This window comes from Thermothielavioides terrestris, chromosome 1 (assembly GCF_000226115.1).
Source record: "Thermothielavioides terrestris NRRL 8126 chromosome 1, complete sequence".
NCBI lineage: Eukaryota > Fungi > Ascomycota > Sordariomycetes > Sordariales > Chaetomiaceae > Thermothielavioides > Thermothielavioides terrestris.
In genome coordinates this window covers 9,324,543-9,341,359 of record NC_016457.1, presented here as the reverse complement: position 1 = coordinate 9,341,359, position 16,817 = coordinate 9,324,543, and the positions used below count along the sequence as shown (strand labels likewise).

Below are 16,817 nucleotides of genomic sequence, written 5' to 3'. Positions count from 1 at the left end.
ACCACCACCCCTTCAACACCCCCCTCACGACATGTTCTGCATGGACGCGCCCGGCAGCTCCTTCAGCCAGCCGTCGATGTCCTCGTGGACGCGGCGGGGCAGGGTGCACTTGTTGGTGTCGGGGATGGACTGCAGCTTGAGGGTGGGGCAGTTGACGTTGTCGCTGAAGAGGTCGCTCTGGCAGTTGGCGTCCATGGCGCGCTGGAGGGCGTCGCCCTTCCAGCCGAACATGTAGTCGCCGTGGTTGCCGTAGCCGGTGGGGTCGCCGAAGGACCAGACGAACGGCTGCGAGCCGTCCTCGGGCCAGAGCGACTGGTCGTTGAACGGGCGCGTGTCCCAGTAGGTCTCGTAGAACACCTGCGGGATCGCCACCGGGTGCGACGCCGGGCAGCTGTTGCCGTTCGGGTACGCCACGTGCGACTGGTGGTCCGGGCTGTCCACGTTCTTGCCGTCCCAGCAGGTCGGGAAGCGCACCGTCACCATGATGCCGGCCTTGCACGGCGTCGTCGGGAAGTCGTAGCGGTACCCCGTGCGCGTCATGGGGCTGTCCAGGCAGGTGAACTGCAGCGACGGGTTCTGCCTCGCCTGCGCCTCCGTCCGGAACGCCGGGTTGCCCACCGTCATGCGGAAGCCCGGACGGAAGGCCGTCACCTTGCCGCTCGACAGGTAGTAGACCGTCTGCCCGCCGTTGGAGGCCGTGTAGCCGAGCCCGTTGCCCATGGTGTTGACGCGCTTGTAGGTGCCGTTGCGGGCCCGGAAGAAGAGCACGGCGGTCCAGTAGTTGGAGAAGTCCTCGGTCGGCATGCAGCTGGTGCACGTCGCCGTCGTAGCCTGGTCGTGCAGCTCATGGTCCATAGTCACGTTGAAAGCGTTTCCGCCGACGACCTGGTGCAGATGGGGCGAGGGTATCATGCCGGGGTTGACGAGACTGTCGGAGAGCCGGAAGGCGTAAGCACATGTCGGCGCCGGCCACGCCGCACCATGGTTGTGTCTACTCACGGATCTAGCCGGTCAACGACGAGCTGAGCGCACGAGAAGCGCAGAGTGGCTGCCGAGTTGACGCCGGGCGCCAGGGCCGCGGCCGCCAGCAGTGCTGCGGTCCACTGCATCGTTTGAAGTCGATGTGCAACGAGTTTGATGATGGGTTGCTATTTGGGGAGAGTGACAAACAACGATAACAACAACAGCAGGATTGGTTAGGGTCCAGACGACACAAGAGAGAGATATGGTCGCTTCCACAGCGCCAAGTCCCCATTTCGGCGGCGACGGAGACTTATGCTTTTTCACAACCCAGGGCAGCTGGTCTGCTGGCTCGGCAACCAAGTACCGAAACGTGGGCGCCGAGATAAATTGAGAACTTGATGTTACGCTGATTCCAAGGCCAGTGAGCTTCGAATGTTCTATCGGCAAGTTTATTTAATAAGCGAGCAATAACCCGCGAGGCACGGCATTGGTCATGCGGGGGGCGTGGTGCCTTTCTGGGGTATGGGGTAAAACCCGGCAGTCAAGAGACCATACTGGCATATATTAGGCAGCCCACCCCGATGACGCCGTCTTCGAGATTGTCTGGCGCTTTGGATGGATGGTGGCGACTTGCCGGGCTCTGCGTGCCGAGCCAGCCGGGCATGGGATACGACGGCTGAATGGATGCTACGGCGGACCAAGGCAGGAACGCAGATGACGGGCCAGCCTGGCGTCAGTCCGCATCTGTGTCTGAACTCCAGGACTATTGGTGAATCCAGTCTGTGTGTTGTTTTCGTCATCTGACTTGAAACGAGAGACTTGAAGCTATGCACCACGCAAGGGGCGCGGGATAAGAGGCTCCATTTGCATTATACTCCTGCGCTCCTTTTCACTCTTTTCGTCATTTCCCCGGAACTAAAGCACTTAAATCCGTTCCTCTAGTTCCTTGCCGCGCGACAACACAGTACAGCACTTCCCGGCCCATCTCGAAACGCTGTGATGCCTTGGCTTGGCTGTTGGCTCAGGCAGAGCCATCCTTGACAGTTGGCCAGATAGGGAATTATCTTTGGCCATGTGCCTACTTGGCAATCTTCCACCTGTTTTCTCTGTCAGCTTCAGTTGATCAATCATGCTCAATCTGTTCTTGGCCCGCAGTGGCTTCGCAGTCCGTGTTCCCTGGGACGCACTTCCTGTCTGTGCCCACCCGGGTGCCCCCCAACTTCCGGGAGCTGCTTTCGTTTTCCCACCTCAATCCAAACTGGTCTCTGGTCTCTGTAAGTCGCAGGCTGGACCGTGGAAGAAGACGGGCGGACTCGCACCAGAACCTATACTGCGAAGCGTCGCAAAACATCAAGATCCTCAGGAGCATTGACAATGTGTTCAAAAGTGGCCGTTGTCGAATTGGATTGGCTGATTGAAGTGGCAGAGTTGGGCGATGTTGGGCTCCAAAACCTGGTGTAAAAAGTCCCGAATCAGAAACCAGTCTCCGTTGAGAGAGACGCAGAAACTTCCGACAAGCTACTGCACAGTAGTTCCCGTAGTTGGTCGACTGCAGGACTCTGGTGGATCAGCGGGTCCACTTTGCCATCCTCAGAGCATGGTGGGGTCGTTGAGTGGCTTGCAAAGCACAGTGGTCAAACCTTCCACGCGACTTGACAGCGTTCCATGTCTCAATCTCATCCTCAGAACGGACTCGTGGGCCGCGATCTCTGCTCCAAAGACGCTTCATTCATCACGCCTCGCCCCGTCCATGCACTTCGCAATCCCCCACAATGGTCTCCAGCATCGTGTCTACCGCGTTCGCCAGCCAGGCTGAAGTACAAGGCTCGAGCCACGAATCGGGAGGAAACGGCGGCAAGGTGGACGAGACAGCCGGCCAGGCGAGCAGCAGCGGCGTCATCACCCTCATCATGGTGATCTACATATTCCGAGGGCACCCCTACGACACATGGGACAAGCGCCACGTCCTCGCCTACTTCACCTCTCCGGATCTCCCGGACTTCCACGAGACCGTCCACACGCAGTACAAGGAAGAGGAACGCAGATGGGTCCTCGACCGAATGCACAGAGAGGTTAAATGGTACGAGTCGCGAACGTACCTCAACCATGTCCACGCCGGGGCCGTGAAGGTGGCCCGCGGTCAGGAGATGGTGCCGGTGGACATCCTCGCGGCCACGCCGGTGGGGGAGCGGCCGAGCGATTGGAACTGCCAGACCTTCCTGTACGAGGGCATGCAGGAGCTGGTGAATCGGGGGTTCCAGACGCAGGAGTGGTACGATTCTGTCACGGACGAGATGCTGGACAAGCTCCTTGACGGAACGCTCGGTTGAGAGCTTGCGAGCTGCTGGTTCTGCTCTCCTTTGATTCTTTCTTCCCTTGCTCGATTCCGCGCCGGTCAAAGGGTGAGGATGAATTGTACAAGGATGTATTCGAGATCGTAGCGCTTAGCAAAGAGCGAAGGGACCTGGCTGCCCAGTGTGTCCCAATCGATCTTGTCCATCCCGCGAAGCGCAAACACGTAATCCCAATACTCCGGGTACCATCCGGAGAACTCCCAGTCCAGGATGGCGACGATCCGCCCGTCTCGCACGAGTATGTTGCGTGCAGCAAGGTCACCATGCGTGAAGACGACCGGGTAGTCCGCACCGAGCTGGGCTGTGATTTGGTGGAAGTACATGGACTGAGACTCTAACCGCCTATGCGGCCGCACAAGCCAGTGATGGAGTTCGGCGACCGTGTTGAAAGGGCCACCCGAGCGCGGCATGATGGTTGGGAGAACAGCTCCCTGGCCGTCAAGCCGGCCGATGGGCCCGCCGCTGAGGCCCCGCAGTTGCGCGATGTAGCCGCGGAGCTCCTCCAGGATGCTTGATCGTTGCTCGGCCGACAGGACGGGCCATGCCTGCTGCAGTGTTTGTCCTTCGATGTACTCCATGGTAAGGCGGTCCCAGTCGCTGCTGATCACCTCGGGCACGGGAATCGTGGTATTGGCCTTGACAAAGCGCAGGGCCAGGGCCTCGTTAGGGTGTTCATTGGCGCCCATGCCGTGATCGTACGTCGTGTACTTGGTGACGGTCTCGCCATGACGGACCACATAGCGGCTGTCGCAATGATACAGGATCTCACCTTCGGGGTAGGGAGCCGGCTGCCGCGGAGGGGGAGGAGAATTCCCAAACAGCGCGCGGGTGCGCTCCTGCCGCTGCATCTCTTTCATGCGCTCGAGGGCACCCAGCCGCCCGGCTTTGGACCGCTTTGCGGAGCTCTCCGGAACGGGCCGGGGGGGCACGACCAGGCTCTTCGCCAGGTCAGGGTGGCGGCCGAGGAAGACGTCAACAAAATCCGCGGGAAGCGCGTCGCAGCAGCCGTCGCGTTGGATGACGCGCTGGGCAAACCACGAGATCAGCTCTTTTCGGACCACGGTGCCGCCGGAAATTTCTTTGGTCACCCAATCCGCGACCTCGCACTCCTGCTCGGGCGACAACTGCAGTCTGTGCAAGGCGGACGTTGGGTTGCTTGACGTCGTTTCCATCCCTTAAATCGTTTCCATCCCTTAGGTCGTTTCCATTTCTCAGCCGTGTGGGTTGCATTCAAGTGGGAGATGGGGACAGCAAGTTTGATTCGATCGGCGTTGAGGGAAGACATGAGGAGCAAGAGGCTTGAACGATGCGGCACAGGCCACCCAGAACAGGTGGAACTTGGTCAGCACCAGTGGGCTTCGAGGAATCAACACTGTGGGGCTCAAGGGTTAGGGCTTTGCGCTTACTTGCTCCCGTGCCTTTGCCTGTCCCCATGCCCATGAGATGCTTTTCCCTGGTTTGAGCTTTTTGGATCCTGGACTCGAACAAAGCTGCCTCGGCATTTGCATTGACTCACTGCCCAACCTACAAGACCTCACAAGCTCCATCCACAGCATACTCGACGCAACGCAGCTACTCTAAACAAAAATGAGGGCGGTCCGTAATCTGCCGCGGATCGCTCTGCTTCGTGCGCACTCTCTCGGCCTCGAAAAACTCGACCTGCTCGCGGATCTTTCTCGCCAGAAAGTCCCATCGCTTCTGAGAGCCCGCCATGAATGCCGCGATTCGCGAACCAAAATCGGTTGACTGTCGCTGTCCGACGTCCTTCTCGGTCGCAGACCTCCACCTGGGTGACTTGGCCTTGAAAACGTAGTCCCAGTACACGTAATAGGTGAGACGGGGGAACTTCAGCGCGAGGGTGATGGCCGAGTGGCACCTGCGTGCGGGCTCTTGTTAGCTGTGGTGGCGCAGGCCGGCGAGCGGACGTGAGCCGAGGGAGAAAGGACATACCACGACAAATGAGAAGCCCATTCGTTCGTCAATAGCGGCGGCAGGCCCCCGCTTCCGCTCACGCTCCCTGACGGCCTGAAGGAGCCTGCGGCACTGCTCGTTGAAGGCATCCTGCGCGTACAGCAAGTTGCCTGGCGAGTCGCCCGCAAGCCAGCTGGGGGGAACCAAGAACTGCGCCGGAACAACCCAGCTCCATTCCCAGTCGACCACGCCGACAAGGTTGTAGTCGTCGTCGAACAGCGTGTTGCCCAACACCTGATCTATATCGCCATGTGCTGTAACATGTGCCAGAGCAGCCACGTTAGCCTAGCCGGTCCGCTTTGGCTCGGAGGCGTGCAGAATGCGCCTGCCTTCAACTTACCCAAGACGAACGGACCCAAATTGCGCGAGTGGTCGAGCCACTCCTGCCGGACGTACCACTTGAAGTGGTGCGCCGCGTAAAGGATGGCCTTGGGCTCCTTCACGTCCATGCCCAGGTGGGGCGCCTTGTCCAGGTAGTTGTCGGCCAGCCACAGCAGGGCCTTGACGAACGCGCTCGCGGTGGAGAAGGTCGTCCGGGGCGGGAAGGCCAACAGCGGGCCATAGCCGCTGCGCTCCTGGCCCGCCATGGCGACCGACAGCGGCCTGTTGCACACGACGATCTCGTCCGGGCTGCACGACGTCAGCGGCACGCGCCGCGAGCGCACGCCCAGCGCGCCGATCCGCGGGAACTCGAGCCGCCGCAGCTGCACGTACACGTCCGCGATCTGCTCGTGGACGCGCCTCGTCGCCGGCGTCTGCGGCTGCCCCGGCGCCAGGAGGTCGCCCCAGACCTCGTCGCGGCCGAACCCGAGGCGGTTGAGGTCCTGCCCCGCCACGAAGTCCATGATGACGAAGGGGTGGCCGTCCAGCGCCGCGCTCTCGTTCGAGAACGCGTAGGCGTGCACCTTCGGCACCGGGATGGTCGTCTTGGCCGCGACGTATCTAGGCGGCGGCGCTCGCCGGTTAGCCCACGACACGGAACGGATCGGAGCGGAGGATTGGGTAGCGGGCCACGTCATGCGACGGGACGGGAAGTGGGAATTAACCTGGAATCTCACCTCATTGTGGCGAGCTCGATCTCCAGCTTTTCGTCCAGCATGGGCTGGGGAACGGCGCCGGCGATGGGGAGCCGGACGACCCAGCGGTCGTGGGGAGGGCGGGTGAATTGGACGAAGAAGCAGACATTGAACGAGCCGCGTCGGCGATCCTGGAAGATTGTGCATGGATCGCCGCCATGGAAGGACGAGGCTAGGCTGCAGATTGTGCCCTCGTCCAGGCTCTCGACCCACCGACGCTGCTCGCGGTTTCGCTCGTCCGTCCACACGTGGTCTCTCATGTTGCGATGTGTTTGAGGGTCCTCTGAGTTGAGCTGAGGGAGCAATTATGAGCACAGCGAGGGAAAACGCGGTGCCTGCCGGGACGAGAGCGGGAGGGTTCCGTGGCCATGATGGTAAATATATACTGCTAACCGGCACATGCGCGTTTTGCGCTTCTGGCGTCCGTGATGCTCACATGTTTACATCCACAACTGCCCTGCAGCTGCACCCGAGGCGGGCCGCGAAAGGTGACGTAGATAACAGCGTTTGGCGCGAACCATATGCAGATGCATGCTTCGTATCCTGCTGTCTGTCTAGCATTCATTTTTCTTGCTGTGGTCCGTCGCTGGCACCTTCGGTCCGGATATAACCGCGTCCATCTCAGCTTATCTCTGATCGAGCGAGGGCGCATTTTCTGTCCTTTTGGGGAACGCGAGCCGCGTTGCTTGGGTCGGACTTGGACTGTCAAACCTCAGTCCGCTCAGATGTGAACCAGCTCGCATACCGGCTTTTGATATTGTTTTGACCTGTCGCACGATACTCCGATAAAGATGTGGCCTGCTCGAGTGGCGATGGAAGCGATCGAAGTTGAGCAGATGATCAAGAACACTCTGGAGGTTATGCCAGTCCAGCTCCCGTCGGCTTCTGAACGCGCAAAGAGGTGCCACAGGACATTGATACGCTGGGCACACGGAGGTCAATGGACTGACTCAACAGTCCTGGAACGTAGAGAAAGCAGTACATGATTCCCTTAACGACAATGAGGATGATGGGCCTGGGGCCCCGTACTTATATTTAGCCGTTGCGTTTGCCCACCGTAGATAAACACAACGAATAAAGCGCAAGGAACAACAGGCTCCAGTGTTCCCATCCAGAGGCTGTCATCCCAATCCGAGATATATAGGACGATAGGACTATGTTGAGCACCCGCTTACCGAGGTATAGGCTGTTCAGGGGCCAAATCCCATTGGGTATGGGCAACAAACTGGTGTTGTGCTGCTGTGACATACAATCTTAGGCCTACATCAGGGATTTAGGAAGGCCTATAGATCCCGACATATATCTAGAGCAGGTTAGATCTGCTGTTCACCGTACCGAGGGCTACGGAAGGGAAGCCTATTCTGTGATAAACAAAGGATCCCATTGGGCATCTTCCACGGAACAAGTCGAGTAGGCCCGATCAGCAGCCGGATCTCCCCAGGCCAGCTACGCAATGTACTATTGTAAATGCGACGCACATCGAACAGTCGGCGATACGCACCTCGAAGCGGAGCCGCACTTAGCCAGGCCAAGGGGGCGCCACTAAGTGGTAGTTCCAAGCCTGGCCGGGAGATCCCTAGCAGATTTGGGGGCCAAGTTGGTCGTAGATGGATGTGTCTCATGGAGGGTACATACGATCCATGCATAGCTTGTGCATAGCGTTGGGCGTTGGAGCAGTGTGTGTCTGAAGCTGTTGGTGCTTTTCTTACTATACGGAGGTACTGTAATTGAGACGCGGCTCGCAACTGGACGTACTGCCGGAGGCGGTTATCATCCGAATACCACCTTCCTCGTCGGTCGGCACGTTTGGCGAGGACTGGCGGCGCATGAGCCTGCGCGAGTCAGATCGCTGCATGCGAGCGGCTATGTAAGGTTCTTGCGGGGCACCTGGATTTGATGCTGGCCGACCGCGTGTCGTACGAGCTCGACCTGGCGATCAAGTCGGGCTACTTAGCGTCACTGATTGCGTTGCACGAGGCATGCCGAGTTTTGAAGAACGTCGATGCCGTCGGTGCTGAGGTGGCAGGGACCAGTCTGATCACCACGCTGGCGACAACGGCGGAGCTCACAGCCGAGGGCATTCTATCGCCAGAAGGGTCTTGCAAAACGTTTGACACAGAGGCCGATAGGTTCACGCGGGTATGATTCTGGCGTTAAAAGGCTAGCTGCTGACATGGGTGAACGAGGGGACCCAGTGCTATGGAACAGGGACACGGACAGGAGATCAAATAGAGGCGCTCACTGTTCGCCGCACCTTCGGCGCTTACTCACGGGCTAGGTGCATACCTGTTCGGGCAGCACGTCAGCGGAGCACCAATGGTTACACGGTTCCCGCCTGACCACATGCATGCTTCGCGCGAGGAGAAGCCTTGCTGGCTTCAAGGGACGAAGAGAACTCGAATGCGGAGGTCGGTGCTCAACAGAATGATGCCTCCACGGCCTGCGTATATAGGTAGGGGGTTTCTGCATCTTAGTTCTCGCTACTACCTAGCTTGATGATCTCAGTTTTCTCACACACCTCTTGCCTTAAGTCCTTTCCGACCTCGGACGCCACACAAGAACGCGCCGTTCGACATCTGGCCCACGCACCCCGCTTCCCCCAAGATCATGAGCACCGCAGCCGGGAACTACAAGCTCGAGGACTTTGAGGTACGCTCTCTGCCGCCTCTAACCTGGGGATGTGCCATCCCTGCGATGAATTCAAGGCACACCGTCGAATAAAATGCGCTGATGACGATCTGGTGGCTCGTAAACCCTAGAATTATTACCATGTAATCAACAACGAGCTCTCGACCACGGCAGAAAAGCGCCGCGGCATTAATCCCAACACAAAGGAGCCGCTGCCCGCCGTGCCCGTCTCTTCGCCGGAGGACGTCAACCGCGCCGTCGCCGCCGCCCGCGCCGCGTTTCCGGCCTGGAGCGCCCTGTCCCAAGACGAACGCGCCGAATACCTCGTCAAGTTCGCCGACGCAATCCAGGCGAACCGGGAGGCATTCACCAAACTGCTTGGCGAAGAGGCCGGCAAGCCGCAACAGGCCGCATCCTTGGAGCTGATATCCACCGATATAGCGATTCGCGGCGCCGCCAAGCTCCGGCTGACCGAGGAGAAGATTGAGGAGACGGATGAGGTGAGTTTCTCTCACTTGCCAGAGGCTCCCGTTGTTCCCTTACGAACTGTCTCACCGTTGGGGGTGGCTGGAGATACGCACATTCGAAAGACAGATAACTAACCCAATTTTGGTTCTTTTTGTCTAGAAAGCCATTACGGCCCGTTATGTTCCATTGGGAGTGGGTGTCGGCATCACGCCATGGAACTACCCCATCGCGATTGGCGCCCTCAAGTTCTCGTCGGCGCTGCTTGCGGGCAACACGTTCGTCTGGAAGCCGTCCCCGTATACGCCCTACTCCGCCCTCAAGGTGGGTGAGCTCGCAGCCAGGGTGTTTCCCAAGGGTGTATTCAACGTCCTGAGCGACGACGGGTCGCTGGGCCCCCTGCTCACCGCCCACCCGGACGTGAACAAGGTCAGCTTCACCGGGTCCGTGGCAACGGGCAAGAAGGTGATGCAGGCATGCGCTGGCACGGTGAAGCGTCTCACGCTCGAACTCGGCGGCAATGATGCAGCGATCATCTACCCGGACGTCGACATTGCAGCTGTGGTTCCTCAGGTAAATCCACCAGGGATCTTTTATTTGCTGTCCCCTCTCCATCGGCCGATTACCAAGGAACGCCATCTGACAACACAACTTCAGATTGCCTTGTGGGCATTCGTTAACACCGGCCAAGCGTGCGTGGCCGCCAAGCGGATCTACGTGCACGAGGACATATACGACGCCTTCCTGGCCGCCCTGTCCGGCCATGTGCAGACAGCGCTGAAGATGGGGAAGAGCGATGACCCGACTAGCGTCCTAGGCCCCATCCAAAACAGCATGCAGTATGCCAAGCTGCAGGATACGTACTCACAGATCGCCAAACAAGGCTGGAAAGCCGTCCCGCCCCCGGACTTGTCCGCGGCCGCCCCCGGCGCCGGGTATTTCATTCCCCCAACTCTCATCGACAACCCGCCCGACGACTCGCGCATCGTCACCGAGGAGCAGTTTGGCCCCATCACCCCGCTCCTCAAGTGGTTTGATGAGGACGATGTGGTGAGGCGCGCCAACGCGACGCCGTACGGCCTCGGCGGCTCGGTCTGGAGCGCCGACACGGCCAGGGCAGAGCGCACGGCGCGCCGGCTGGAGGCGGGCAACGTCTGGGTCAACACGCACTTGCTGATGGACCCGCGGCTTGGGTTTGGCGGGCACAAGCAGAGCGGCATTGGCATTGAGGCTGGGATGGAGGGTCTCAAGGGGTGGTGTAATGCCCAGGTTGTTTGGGTGCAGAAGTGAAGTTCTTCGTCAAAGACGCCTTACCTGGGCCTGGCTACACAAGCTCAATGCCAAAGTGGTACAAGAGCTCCCCGAGGAGGGCTGAAGGATCGGTTGGCACTGGCCACCAGGAAGACGGGAAAGATTGATATTTGTCATCAGCAGCCAGGGGGGCGGAGGATCGCACTTTCTGCACCTCAGACATCGCTATCACGCTGACGTGAGAAAATCAATGCCATTTCGACCATTGTTTTCAGTGCCTGTTGAAGAACGCTGGCGGATTGGCTTGAATTGTGTGGTAGTGGGTGGTTGGCTGGTTGGTCGGTTGGTTCCAGTTGGTTGGTTGTTCCAGTTCCCAAGCCCAGACTGCCCTAAAATACCCCCTGTCCATGCTGCGCACCGTGCAACCTGAAGGCTTCCATGAATTGATTGACTGCCCCGGTGGGTTGGTGGGATGGTTGCTTGCTGCCTGTTCCAATGCAGCCAACGGCGGCCTTAAATCCCCCATTTTCACTGTTGCCCACCACACCTTCCAACGGGCAATGCCTTCCAACACCGTGGCACACCCTAAACCGGCCCGCTTTTCTCGACCGCACGTTGGGAGCGTGAGGTGCCACCGGTAACATTAGATCGGTACCATACCAACTTGCTTGATTAAAAGTGAGGGAAGTGGAAGGAATGGAAGGAAGTGCAGATTACATTCCTACGATACGGAATATGCGGACACAGGCAGACAGGGCATTGTGCGCCATGTCGTTTTGTGCAGGATCCTTTTGTCCCTCCACTACTTTAGCCGAGCGGCACCAAACCTTGGAAGCTCTCAGGTCTCCGTTCTTGTCCGTTCGGCCCAGAGCTTCATTCCGCCCGCAAACAGTCCGCTCCCCACGGCACCGGACCTCATCTGGCTCGATCTTGGAGTATATTCACCCGGGTAACCTACTGGAAGCCTGCTAGGGCGGTTTATCGGCCACAGGCGACAGCAAGCGTCATGACGGGCACAATCCTCATCACAGGCGCCAACGGCTCGCTGGCCATTCCGGCCGTGGAACATCTGCTTTCGCAATTTCCCGCCTTCACTCTAGTGTTGACGGTCCGCAACACCAGCGACGAAGACGTCAACACCAAAGCGTTGCGTCATGTGCTTGCCAAACACGACGCCAAGGCGCGCGCCTCCATCCGAAAGCTCGATCTTGCCTCGCTCAAGGAGGTCTCCGCGTTCGCGAGCGGTCTCGAAACCGAAATCGCCCAGGGCACTTTGCCGCCGCTAGCTAGTATCGTCTGCAACGCCTTCTACTGGAACCTCAAGGGTCCCTTCGAGCTCACGGAGGACGGTTATGAGAAGACGATGCAGGTTAACCACCTTGCCCACGCAAGCCTCGTGCTGCGGCTGCTGGGGAGCTTCGGTCCCGACGGCGGACGTGTGGTGCTGTTTGTAGGAGACAGCATCGAGCCCGGCAAAAACAAGCTCGAGGTCATCCCGGCCTCGATCCCCACCAGCCCCGATGGCCTCGAGCACCTCGTTCACCCCGCCCCCGACGATTCCGCAGCCGGCGACAGCCTGGCCCACGGGTTCTGCCGCTACGCCACATCTAAGCTCACGATTCTCACATGGGGCCTGGCACTGATCCGCCGGCTGGAGAAGGCAAGCCATTTCTCTCCTATCCACATCTGATCTCTGTGCCGAATCTAAGGATACCCTGACCGCGCGCACAAGAAACAAACTCTGCTGACACCGAAGACAACAGGACCCAAAGCTGAGCAACATCACCGTCTTCATCTGGAACCCAGGCAACCTTTCGGATTCCCGCGCGCAGCTGACCAACACGCCTCGGAAACTGGTCATTCTCTCCAAGCTCGTCGTGCGGCCGCTCAGCTTCGTGCTACGGCTGATGGACCCAATCGCCCGGACATCCGGCGCGGCCGGCATCGACACCGCCCGCGTGGCCGCCAACGCGGCGCACCCGGGCGAGCGCGGCTTCTTCACCCTCTTGAAGAGAGACCAGGCCCCGGCCGTCAGCAGGGACGAGCAAACGCAGGATGCGGTGTGGACTAGAAGCGCGGAGTGGGCGGGCATCACGCAGCAGGACACGGCGCTGGCGCTTTGATGGAACTGAACAAGCTGAAGCCGCATGCGCCCGCAAGGCCATGCCTGCAGGGCGAGGAGCTGCACGAGCAAAGCGTGCTATGTTACCTTATATAGGTATATATCGTGGTTCATGCGGCGAGGATGACCGTATGTGAGAGAAGGACGGCGGTATACCGGGCTGACTACCAGTCGAGGATTCCAACGGGCCGTGACGATTTCTTCAATTGAATATACCTATCAACTCTACCCTCATCCGCCGCCTAAGCACCGCCAAAGACCAGAAGGCTCTGAACACTGACGTCGCCGAAGCCATGCTGGCGCAGCAGCTCCCGGCCACCGTGAACAGGGAACTCAGCCACGACCATGACGCTCACCTTCTCGGGGGGGACACCAGCTTCACCCAGCAGCCGCAGGACCGCGCAGAGCGTCCGCCCCGTGGCGAGGACGTCATCCAGAACCAGCACGGTCGCGCCTCTGGGGACCGCATCCCTCTCCAACTCGATCCTTGCCTCCGAGTCGCCGTGGCCGGACGCCGAAGACGAGATATGCGACGGCGACTTGGCGACCGACACGGTGGGAGGGGGCAGCTTGCCGGCGTCGCGGATCAGCGCCAGCGGGACGCCGACGCGCGCGGCCAGCGCGGACGCGAAGACAAACCCGCCGGCCTCGCAGCACGCCACCGCGTCGACCGCGGCCCATCGGCCGGTGAAGTGCCGCTCCAGCAGGGCCGCGCACAGCGCCAGCCCGCCCGGCTGCTGCGCGATGCCGAGCACGTGGCGGAACTGGATGCCCTGGCGAGGAAAGCCTGGCACCGGGCGCACCATGGCCGCCAGCCGCTGCAGGTCCTCGTCGAGGAAGGGCAGCAGGCGGTGCTCGGCAAACGCCCTGGCCGCCTCGTCTCCGGCGGCGTCGTTGTCGAAGACGAGGCCGGGGCGGTGGCGGTTCGATCGTGCTGGGTCCGGCTCGCTGCTGCAGCCCTGTGCCCCGCGCGCTCGCCGCGTGTTGTCCCTGGCCTTGACGTAGACCTCGAGCAGTCTGCTCTGCGGCACCAGGCGTGAGAAGGTCGCCACCGGCGCCTCGTCCCTCATGCCTGTGATGAACAGCACCTCCACGCCCGCGGCGCCGTCCACCACCTCGAGGAAATGCTCCTCTGGCAGCCGGGGCCGCTGCCGCACCTGGTCCTGGAAAAAAGCCGTCAACGCCGACCGGTGCTGTTCCTTGTAGGCGCGGTCCCGCAACAGCCGGTCCACGTCCGCGCCGGTGGCCGCCGCGTACGCGCGCTTGGTCGCTTCGCTGATGCTGACGGCGCGGGCCTCATAGCCCCTCCTGGTGAGCCACGAGACCCAGACGGCGGCGGAGTAGTCCTTTCCGGCGCCGCTCTCGCCCGTGACGAGGACGATGAGCCTGGGCTCCATCGGCGCCCTGGGCAGCGGGCAGGCGTAGCGCAAAACGTTCTGCGGGTCCCAGAGGCGTTTGAGACGAGCTAGGCGCTGCAGGTTCGGCCCGAACGCCCTGGCGGCCAGCGCGGCGTCGCGGGGGTCCGGCCCGAGGTCGGCGCCGTACGCTCCGCGGCTCAGCGGCAGCAGCTCCCCGGCCACCTTGTAGACCCAGGCCACGGCGGCGCGGGCGGCCTCGGCGCCGTCCTGCTCGCGCGGCCAGACGCCCGTCACCACGCAGGCGAAGTCCCAGTCTCGGCAGCCAAACGGGGTGGCGCCCGCCGGTACGTCGCTGACTGCTCCGCCGCCCTGGAGCAGGTGGATGTAGCATAGCGGTGTAGGGCGCGACTCCATAGCCGCTGCTAGGATGTCGGCGATGCTGGCATCTCCGATGTGCTGCAGGAACAGACACCGCTTGAAGGAGGACGTCTTGCCGCTGCCGTGCCCACCGTGTATCCCGGATATGTACATCTCAGCGTCAAACACGCCGACGGAGTCCAATTTCTGGGAGCTTGTTTGCGGTCCCAAAATTGCAGCGACGCTCTCGAGCTCGGGCGGAGGTGTACAGCCGTGTGTCTCACAGCCGGTTCCGGCCGTGGAAACCTCGAACATAGTTACGCCGAGACGCAGGTTCCCATCTTCCCAGTACAAATATGCATCAGCAGAACAGCGTCGGGGCAGTTGTCCAGCCACCAATCTGTCAAAGTCGGCGAGGTTGCGCCGCGCCTCGTGCCGGTCGCTCAGAGGGACTACCCAGTTCCGCACCGAGTAGGTCGGGGCCGCATAGGCCTTGAACGTCACGCTGATGACGATGCCAAAATTGGTGCCTGCCCCCCTGATTGCCCACAACAGATCGCTCTCGCTCCCGCTGACGCGCACCGCCCCGGCCGGCCAGTACTCGCTCGGCACACAGCCGACGACGACAACCTCGCCGGAAGCCACGCTCACCACCACGGCGCCGACAACAGCATCGCACGCGAGCCCGTGGAGCCTGGCCAGATGCCCGATCCCGCCCTGCAGCCACAGCCCGGCGCCCACGCTCGGGCGCGCCCCAAGGGGCACAGTCAGGCCCGCCGCCATGGCACTGCGGATGATGTGGCCAGTCGTGCATCCAGCGCCGGCGACCACGAGCGGGCCGGAATCCTGGCCCTCACCACCACAATACCCAGCCGGAAGGACATGCACCCGGTCAAACGCCGCCATATCCACGCCGACCACGCCCGACCAGAGACACTGCCCGCCATGGCCCCCGCCAACGACGGTCAGCCCGACGCCGCAGCGCAGCGCCCACCGCACACACGCCTGCACGTGCGCGACCGCGGTCGGCCGCGCGATCGCCGCGGGCCGCCGCGCTCGCGCCTCCACGTTCTTGACCGCCCTGCCCTGCCCCCCGTCTGCATCCCCGCTCCCACTCTCTCTCAGCGACGGCAGTAGCAGCGGGACCTCAGCAGCCGCGAGCGCGGCGAGCGCGGTCGCCGCGTGCGGCGCGAACGCCGCCATCACCGTCGGCGCGGCAAATACCAGCTTAACCTGGGCCTGGGCCTGGGGCTGGGCCTGGGGTTGGGGCTGGTCCGTGGGGTGGATAGGGGCGACAACACCCTCGCGACGGCCCAGCGCGCGGCACACGGCGCGCCACTTCATGAGGGTATCGGAGTCCGGCGCGGCGCAGCCGGCGACGAACGCGGCGAAGCGGTCGAGCGGCTCGTCGGCGTCGGCCACGCGCACGACGCCTGCCAGGAAGGTCGCCGTGTGCTGGGCTACTAGGCCGTCTCCGCCGCCGGTGTACAGGTGGGAGAAGAGGCCTGCGCGGTGGATGACCACCGCCAGGGGGGGCGGGGAAGAAGGGTGGTGGTGGTGGTGATCATCATCGTGGAGCAGGGACAGGGCGCGGCGGAGGACGGCGGGCTTGGGGTGCAGGCCGTACATGCTGTGGCAGAAGAGGACGAGGTCGAATCTTGGGGAGTCGCCGCTGTCGTTTGTAAAGGTGTCGGCCATGTCCGCGGTGAACGGGGTCCGGTGGATCGCGGGTGGGTTGTGCAGACAAGAGAACGGAGGGTCGGCCGGGGGCTCGGGGCACAGCCATTTTTCCAGGCGCGTAGCGAACAAGCTGTTGGGCTCGAAGGCGGTGTACTTGATGATCTTCTTCCTCATGTGGTCGGGCAGGTGTCCCAGCACTGTCTTCGGGCCCGGTCCGATCTCCAGTACCGAGACACGGATCCGGGAGTCGAACAGAGGCGCCAGCAGCTGGGAGAGGGTGGGGATGACGAAGTCCTCGTAGCTTGTCTCCTGCGCCAGGATGTCAAAGCCGGCGCTGTATTGCTCTTCGGACAGGGGATGATGCTCGGGCGAAGCCGGGGCCTTGAGCTGGCGCCTGAGAGCCAACTTCAGGGCGTCGAGGGTAGCCATTGAGCTCAGTTAAACTACTTGGGCGTGAGAGCGTTGCTTGTCTCAGGCAAAAAAGATGCTTGCGCGGGATGGATGAGATGCTGGCTGAGGAGCAGGCAAGAGTCAGAGTTTGTAATGAGCACTGCGGGCAGCGTGTTGTTGGCAGCGGGAAGGGTAATCAACT

General features: G+C 61.3%; 7 protein-coding genes across 7 annotated transcripts; 3 read left to right on the top strand and 4 right to left on the bottom strand.

Moving 5' to 3' along the window:
- Positions 1-24: 24 nt before the first annotated feature.
- On the bottom strand, positions 25-1,109 carry THITE_2086109 (uncharacterized protein; the record flags this gene model as incomplete). Its single annotated transcript, XM_003650906.1, has 2 exons — positions 25-928; positions 1,000-1,109. The coding sequence occupies 2 exons, from the start codon at positions 1,107-1,109 to the stop codon at positions 25-27; spliced, it is 1,014 nt and encodes a 337-aa protein (XP_003650954.1).
- Positions 1,110-2,485: 1,376 nt separating this feature from the next.
- THITE_2110906 (uncharacterized protein) lies at positions 2,486-3,325 on the top strand. The gene has a single exon (XM_003650905.1). It carries the CDS (start codon positions 2,736-2,738, stop codon positions 3,291-3,293), a length of 558 nt encoding a protein of 185 aa, XP_003650953.1. The 5' UTR covers positions 2,486-2,735; the 3' UTR covers positions 3,294-3,325.
- On the bottom strand, positions 3,326-4,622 carry THITE_2110905 (uncharacterized protein). The gene has a single exon (XM_003650904.1). The coding sequence runs from the start codon at positions 4,487-4,489 to the stop codon at positions 3,359-3,361; it is 1,131 nt and encodes a 376-aa protein (XP_003650952.1). The 5' UTR covers positions 4,490-4,622; the 3' UTR covers positions 3,326-3,358.
- Positions 4,623-4,889: 267 nt separating this feature from the next.
- Positions 4,890-6,624, bottom strand: THITE_2142497 (uncharacterized protein; the record flags this gene model as incomplete). The annotated part of the gene is made up of 4 exons (XM_003650903.1): positions 4,890-5,206; positions 5,330-5,542; positions 5,629-6,230; positions 6,347-6,624. 4 exons carry the CDS (start codon positions 6,622-6,624, stop codon positions 4,890-4,892), a joined length of 1,410 nt encoding a protein of 469 aa, XP_003650951.1.
- A 2,347-nt stretch (positions 6,625-8,971) lies between these two features.
- Positions 8,972-10,747, top strand: THITE_2142483 (uncharacterized protein; the record flags this gene model as incomplete). The annotated part of the gene is made up of 4 exons (XM_003650902.1): positions 8,972-9,013; positions 9,124-9,492; positions 9,620-10,030; positions 10,115-10,747. 4 exons carry the CDS (start codon positions 8,972-8,974, stop codon positions 10,745-10,747), a joined length of 1,455 nt encoding a protein of 484 aa, XP_003650950.1.
- Positions 10,748-11,390: 643 nt separating this feature from the next.
- Positions 11,391-13,077, top strand: THITE_2110904 (uncharacterized protein). Its single transcript, XM_003650901.1, has 2 exons — positions 11,391-12,368; positions 12,472-13,077. Exons 1-2 carry the CDS (start codon positions 11,715-11,717, stop codon positions 12,829-12,831), a joined length of 1,014 nt encoding a protein of 337 aa, XP_003650949.1. The 5' UTR covers positions 11,391-11,714; the 3' UTR covers positions 12,832-13,077.
- On the bottom strand, positions 13,073-16,654 carry THITE_48906 (uncharacterized protein; the record flags this gene model as incomplete). The annotated part of the gene is made up of 2 exons (XM_003650900.1): positions 13,073-15,784; positions 15,842-16,654. 2 exons carry the CDS (start codon positions 16,652-16,654, stop codon positions 13,073-13,075), a joined length of 3,525 nt encoding a protein of 1,174 aa, XP_003650948.1.
- Between the last annotated feature and the right edge of the window lie 163 nt (positions 16,655-16,817).

What these genes read in the sequence shown, in the direction of transcription:
- THITE_2110906 (XM_003650905.1), top strand. Translation starts at nt 2,736, where the DNA reads ATGGTCTCCAGCATCGTGTCTACCGCGTTCGCCAGCCAGGCTGAAGTA.
- THITE_2110904 (XM_003650901.1), top strand. Translation starts at nt 11,715, where the DNA reads ATGACGGGCACAATCCTCATCACAGGCGCCAACGGCTCGCTGGCCATT. An exon ending in TGATCCGCCGGCTGGAGAAG is followed by an intron (nt 12,369 to 12,471) that starts GCAAGCCATTTC and finishes CGAAGACAACAG; the next exon opens with GACCCAAAGCTGAGCAACAT.
- THITE_2110905 (XM_003650904.1), bottom strand. Translation starts at nt 4,489, where the DNA reads ATGGAAACGACGTCAAGCAACCCAACGTCCGCCTTGCACAGACTGCAG.